Source organism: Vigna unguiculata, chromosome 7, assembly GCF_037176805.1.
Source record: "Vigna unguiculata cultivar grain cowpea cultivar isolate G323 ecotype 2 chromosome 7, ASM3717680v1, whole genome shotgun sequence".
Taxonomy (NCBI): Eukaryota; Viridiplantae; Streptophyta; class Magnoliopsida; order Fabales; family Fabaceae; genus Vigna; species Vigna unguiculata.
Window position 1 is genome coordinate 5,178,797 of NC_140798.1, and position 7,389 is coordinate 5,186,185.

At 35.7% G+C, this 7,389-nt stretch overlaps 1 protein-coding gene across 1 annotated transcript; it reads right to left on the reverse strand.

The window, feature by feature from the left end:
- Positions 1-2,394: 2,394 nt before the first annotated feature.
- Positions 2,395-7,389, reverse strand: LOC146884557 (uncharacterized). Its single transcript, XM_085675581.1, has 4 exons — positions 7,312-7,389; positions 3,048-4,926; positions 2,740-2,962; positions 2,395-2,656 (listed from the first exon to the last, which is right to left on the reverse strand). The coding sequence occupies exons 1-4, from the start codon at positions 7,387-7,389 to the stop codon at positions 2,395-2,397; spliced, it is 2,442 nt and encodes an 813-aa protein (XP_085531707.1).

Here is a 7,389-nt window from a genome sequence, read left to right on the forward strand (position 1 = left end):
GACGACTCGTCAGACAATTGGTTTCATACATGAACATTGGAGTCCATTGTGGAACCGAATTATATCTGTGAAGGAAAAGCTATATGGTGTCAACATGAAATATGATGATAAATATAAGAGAAGTTGGAAATTCCTCTACTAATATGGTCATTGTAATGGAAGTGCAAAAGGACTTTATTACCATCTCGACCTTGAAGTTCTTATCCTTTAGTTCTCGCTCTTGGAGTTTTCATCATTTACATCTTGATTTAAAGTTCTCATCATTATCATCTTGATATTGAAGTTCTTTGTTTTTTAAAGGTTTAATTAATCCCAAGGTACCCAGTTTGGTACTAGAGTGTCAAATTGGTACCCGCTTTTAAAAAAATATCAATTGCGTACCCAAATACGTTTAAGTGCATCAATTGGGTCCATACCGTTAAATTGTGAGAAACGGCGTTAAAAATGAGATGATGTGGCATTTGTGAACGGATACGTGTCAATTTAAAGAGTAGTTGTGGCTGAAAAAATAATTGTACAGTGACGTGGTGTGGTATATTTAAAAATCAGATTGTGTTGTGCCCTAATTGTAGAATTGGGTTTTCGCTATCATTGTGGTGGGGTTCTTCCTCTGCAGTTCTTCCTCTTCTCTTCTTTGTTCAATCATTTTGGTCTTCGTTCTTGATTGGAAGAGGTAATTTTTGGTGAATCTGCAATGTCTCGCAGTGAAGGCTGTTCGTGCTCTTCGTGGGGTTCGCAGAAGCAAAGTGTGTCCTCCACTGGTGGTTCGTATAGGGTGTTGGGTGAATGTCCTCTTTGCTTTTGTGGGGAGAACGCTGTGTTGAGAGTCGCTAAAACAGTCAGGAATGCCGGCAAACAATTTTGGGGGTGTCCTAAATATAAGGTCGGAGTAGATGTTTGATTTTAATTTAATTTTGATTGAATCTTTATTAATGTTTTTTATGTTCTCTGTTTTTGATTAATGTTTGATTCTTTGTTCTTGCAAACAGCGGAGTGGTGGGAATGAGGTATTTAAAGGGTGCAATTACTTCAAATGGCTGAATGAAGATAATGGAGATGAAAAAGATGCTACCATTGGGAGACAAAGGAGAAAGATTTACACTCTGGAAAAAGCAATTGCGATTTCTGATAGATGGGTTAAGATTTTAAGTGTAATAATAGTGTTTTTGCTTTTTGTTAATGTAATTTTAGTTTGTAAGTTAGTTCAAAAGAGTTGCTGAACTGTTGTTAGACTGACTGCTTCTGTAAGTATCAGTGGTGTAATGTTGTAATGAATTCTTAATGAACGAATTACAAGTTTGAGTGAACTGACTGTGTTCTGTTTATTTGCATTTAACATGATTTGATAATGAAGATAATCTGGAGATGAGAAAGCAAATAATATTAAAGTGGTTCATAATGCCATTTCAGTACATAATATTGTTCTTCAAAAGACCTGAATATGTAAATAATAGCACAAAAGCAAGCTGTTTCCAAAATAACACTACTACATTATAAGATAACAGCACTGAGTTTGTCAAAAAAAAGCCACTACATATTGATTTTCCAAAATAAAACAAGTGTTCCATAATTTCTTCATGGCTCTGTGATTGGTCCCCTCCTAAATGACAGTTTTTCTCTGAATGTGGTTGTTGTTGTTGGTTGAGGCACTTGAGTCTGTTCGCATGCAGAATTTTGGGTTGCTTGAGGCACTTCACTCTGTTGGCATGAAGGATTTTGGGTTGGCTGATTTGTTGATGTTGGCATAACTGGTTCAGATGCAGTAATCTGAATTTGTTGACCACCACTGGTATCAGTTGCCTGAGTTGGCTGATTTGCTTGTGTTTCTTCAGCAGTTGGAGTTGGTTGCTGCTGTGGTGGAGGTGCCTGCGGACAAGTATTTCTTTTGTGTCCAAGTGCTCTGCAAATGGCACATCTTTTACGGGTTCCACCTTGCCTGACTTGGGTGTCATCCTTCCTCAGCTCCCAAGACTTCAGCCTTCATTTCTTTTTTGGTCTTCCAGGCAACACTCTTTTAGCAGGAGGTAACACATCAGCATAAGATGTCATCTCCCACAGATGAGGTCCATTAACAGGATATATGAGGGACAAATAGGTCTCCTCGTATGTTGACTTCAAAAACCAGTGTGGGAGGTAATCCTCTGCATTCAAATTCAGAAATCGGATGACAGTGATTGCGTGACAGTAGGGAATTGATGTTATTGCCCACTTCCTGCAGCTACACTCCTGTTTATCTAAATCCACCACATATTTCTCCCCAATCATAGCAGTATGGCTAACCTCAAATAGTTGTTGTCCAGACCAGCTGCATTGAATACAAGATATAATTAAAAAACAGCCAGAAGACATTCATATTTAATGAAACATTATTACAATTAGGTGCATCAAATACATTTACCTTGGTAACCAATATTTGGTCTTTTGTGCTTCCTTGTCCAGTCTGTCTTGAATTTTTGGGCAAATTGAACCATGAAATGCATTTACCTTCTTTCTATTGGAAGCCCATCTCTGCATCAGATACATTCGAATTTCTTCCATCATGGTTATGATGGGTTTACTCCTGGAATCTACTATAGTGCTATTGAAACCCTCAGACATGTTGTTCACAACAGTGTCAAACGCAGGTCTTGATGTAAATCTGGACCTGGACCAGAATTTGATTGCAGGGAAGAAACCATTTTAATTTGAAATCAGTTTAAATCCAAAACAGTACTTATAAAAAAATATTTAAAAACATGCCTTGGGGGAATCTGTATGAGATGCTTAAAAGCATCAACATTCAACTCTTTAATCTCCCTCATCACAGCCTCCCATGCTTGTGGGTGTGTGGCATATGCTGCTTTTCGGAGTAGTCTCTTCAGATTTTTTCTAGGGAATTTTTTGCGGAAGTTGGCATATATATGACGTACACAGAATCTTTGGTCCACACCAGGCAACAGTTCTTGCAATGCTGGAAGCAGTCCTTGTAATTTTTAGAGCATAACAATTGATTGGTCAAATATTAAGGAATCACAATTAAACATCAAATACCACATGGATATAGTTACTTACTTTTTGTTGGTCTGACATGAAAGTGATCTTAGAACAAATTTCAGCTCCTCCTAGGTCTTCTATCATCAAATCAAGAAACCATGTCCATGTTTCCTTGTTCTCTACTTCTACCACAGCGTATGCCAATGGAAGCATTTGGTCATTTCCATCTCTGCCCACAGTTGTTAACAGTTCTCCTCCATATCTTCCCTTCAAAAAACAACCATCTACACCAATAATAGGCCTACAACAGAAGAAGCTATCTTTACAAGCCTTGAGGCATACATATAGTCGTTTGAAAATTGGATTGCCCTCATTCTCATCAACATGGACTTTGACAGTGGAACCTGGATTTGACCTTAACAACTCATGTGCATAGTCATAAACACGTTTATATTGTTCTTGGAATGACCCATCAATGTTCTTGTATGCCATACTCTTAGCCCTAAAGGCCATTGATCTTGAAACACCAATGTTCCATTTTCTCTCAATTTTGTTTTTCAAATTAGTCAACTTCATATTTGGGTTCTCTTTTAGTGATTTTTCCAGCCTTTCACATAACCACTTTGAAGTCATCAAACGCACATTGAATTCCCTACTACATGTGTGATTGTTGATAATTCTCCTTAACTGCCATGTACTTTGTGCTGCTTTATAAGCATAATATGCATACCACTTGCATTTACCCTTCGCACCCAAACACTTCACACAAATTCTCCTTTTGTCATTTCTAAAAATTTTTAACTTTCTCCCACTTTGGACACCATAAGTTCTAATAGCGTCAGTGAATTCTTCCTTATCAATAAAGTACGTCCCAACTTCCCAATTATAGTCTTCCATACTTTTGGACATGGAGAATATCCCAAAGTTACCATACCTATCTCTATCATCATCACTTGCATCACTATTTCCACAACTATCTAAAGTCTCGGACTCCCATTCCCTATCAGACAACCCCCTATCAAACACATTTTCACCCTTTGGGTCACTTCCTCCTTCAATAGTAACATCAAACAAATCATCCTCCAATTCCTCGGTTTCAATTCTAACATCAAACAACTCATCCTCACCCATTACTTCCTCTTCAGAATTAGTCCAACTCCTCACTTCATAATCATCATCACCCTCATAGTCTGTTTCCTCACTCTCCACAGCATGTTCTTCATCACGCTCAACCTCCACTTCACCCTCATTCTCAATTGCACCACCCACTTCAGCAGGTTCTTCATCATGCTCAACCTCCACTTCACCCTCATTCTCAGTTGCACCACCCACTTCAGCAGGTTGGTCATCATGCTCAACCTCCACTTCACCCTCACCCTTATCTGCAAGAGCTTCACCAACTTCCACCCCAACATGTTCTACATCAACTGCAGCCTCCATATCACCCTCACCTTCACCTGCAGCTTCCACCTCAACTGCAGCTTCCACCTCAACCCCACCCACCACAGCAGGTTCTTCATCACCCCGAGTCTCCACATCAACCTCACCCTCAACTGCACCATCCACACCAACTTCTGTCTCAGTCCCACCCTCTATCATATGTACTACTACAGGCTCACAGACGAAGTGCACCACATATAGGTGCACTTGACCATTTAGTGTGGCGATGTTCACCATGTGACATGCACCTCTATCATCGCTCAGTAATTCCAGCCTTCCATCCAATACAACACCTCCACCTACTGAATACCACAATTCTTTGACATTGATGTATCCCATTTCCCTCAAAATGGACATAATCTCAAAGTAACTCCATCTGTCTGAGTCACATGACAAAATATTACTCTCTCCAACGTATTTCAGTGACCCATCGTTAACAAACCTTCCCCCATGGTGAAAAACAACTTCGAAATTTTCTTCCATATGAAGTACTATATTCCTATCTATATATCCCTGTCACATATGAAAATGCCCAAACAATCAAAAAGAAATTACAAACCATTCCATCCAACACACAAAGACAGCGACAAAATGAACAAAGGGGGACCACACAGTAAACACAACACCGTCACCGTCACCGTCACATGTAATGGGGGACCAAATGAATAAAGAAATCTGAAAGTGGGGGACCAACACCGGCACCGCAATACAAATAACAACAACACAAGAATAAAAGCACACAAAACAATAAATACATTGAACAAAACCCCAAAAATTACCACAATGTCAGACAAAACTAAAAACCCTAAATGGCAGTGAATGCCTGCGCGAGTGGTTCGTCTACTGAATGGCAGGAACACATACCTTTCTTCCACCGCTAAACCCACGTCGCTGTCAAGGATGCTTCCGATCATGTACTGATTGCCAGTGAAAGCAAGCGCGAATCGATTCGCCGGTATCGTCTTCTCCCCTCTTTTGTTCTTCGAACTACACCAGTAACTTTACCAAAATTCCTTTTTAATTTTTTGCCTTCTACAATTAATTTTTACCATAACGTTAAATTACTTCTCCCACCAACAATATCCACGTCACTAATTCTCTGATGGCCACGTGTTATTTTCTTGCTTCTCAGACCAACTTAAATCAGTCAACGTTAACCACTGTAATGGCGTCTAAATTATTGGACCCAATTGATGCACATAAACGTATTTGGGTACGCAATTGATACTTTTTTAAAAGCGGGTACCAATTTGACACTCTAGTACCAAACTGGATACCTTGCGATTAATTAAACCTTTTTTAAAAGTAATAAATATTGAAATTAAGAGGATCATTCAATTTTCTGGAAGAGAATATACAAATAATTAAACATGAATCATATAAGTTTCTTAATAATATAAAATAAAAATTATATATTTTTATCTTTTTTCAAAAAATTTCTTACAAAATTATTAGTAAAAAAGAATTTACTTACAAATTTAATTTTGGAGGAAAACTTAGTTTAATTTTTTTTTTCAAAAAATTACTTGTAAATTTAAAATAGATAAGAAAATTATTCACGAAATTTAAATTTATAGAAAAAGTACCTGTTGTCTATTAAATTAAATTTTTTAAGAAAATTTGTTACAAATCTTTTTTGCAAGAAAATTTGTTACATATATTTTTTTATAAAAATTTTGTAATAAAATTTTGTAATTTTTAAGTTTTATAATATTATTTATGAAAAAATTACCAATCAAAGTTTATAAAAAAAAATATGAAATATATTTCTTGTAAATTTTTGTAAAAAATATAAAAAAAAATTTCTACCAAATATGAAAAATTCTAATAATATTCTACATTATTTTTTACCTAACTATACATACATATCTACATAATATATATAATTTCACGAAATTTAAAACATAAATTCTAAAAGGAGTCCATACGTTTTGTTTTGTTTAAGTAATGATTTATTGATATTTTACTTTAACACTTCTCTCCCGAAGATTAATAGTGTAAAGTTGAACACCATAAGGACAATTCTTCCCCAACTCATGTATATGTTAAATATATTCTGTTACTCTTCTGCACAAATTTATAGACATGAATCAAGTTTGACACTCATGAGATACACATTACAGAACTTTTCAAAAATCCTATTAGAGAGGTTTTCAGATTAACTACGGAAACAAAAAGGAAATACAGTACTAGATTAACTACAAAAAGATAATGCAAGGATAAAGACAAATATTTTACGAGGTTAAATATTTTTTAGTCTTTGAAATTAGTCAATTTTGAAATTTTTGACTAATTTAGTCTTTTATCTCTCAAAATACGTAGATTTAATTCTTTTAATCAAATTTTGTTAAGTTTATTTAATATTTTAAATGCGTTGCATAAAAGTATTTGACTTAACTTTAAAATAAAAATATGTCAAACAGTATAAACAACTCAAACAGAATCATCAAATGCGTACGAAACATCAAATAAATATAACAAAATTATTAGATAAAAATATTAAATTTACGTATTTCGAAAAAATTTAAGAACTACATTGATTCAAAATTTTAAAATTAATTAATTCTAAAATTGACTGAAAGTGAAAATTAAGGGACCAAAGTATATTTAACCATAATTATAAATGCATTATGTCAAAATGAAAAAAATAATAATAATGTAATGACAATGAGCCTTTTCAATTATTATTGTATACGTGTGGTGATTCGCTTGAAGAAGCTGGTCCACACACGATTCAAAAAAAAAGCAGGTACAGAATGAATGAAGATTTAATGTTTTCAGTCCTTTCTCACACATTTTTTGTCGTTGATTTGTGTGGAAGGGGAGAGTGATGGATATGAAGATATCATACATAGCGAAACTTGTTCTGCTCCTTGCACTAACCCTTTCGATGCTTACCGTTGGTAGAACCCAAAATACTAGCACTTCATCCGCCAGATCCTCCCGGAACAGAGAATCCTGGAACAGGACACCCAT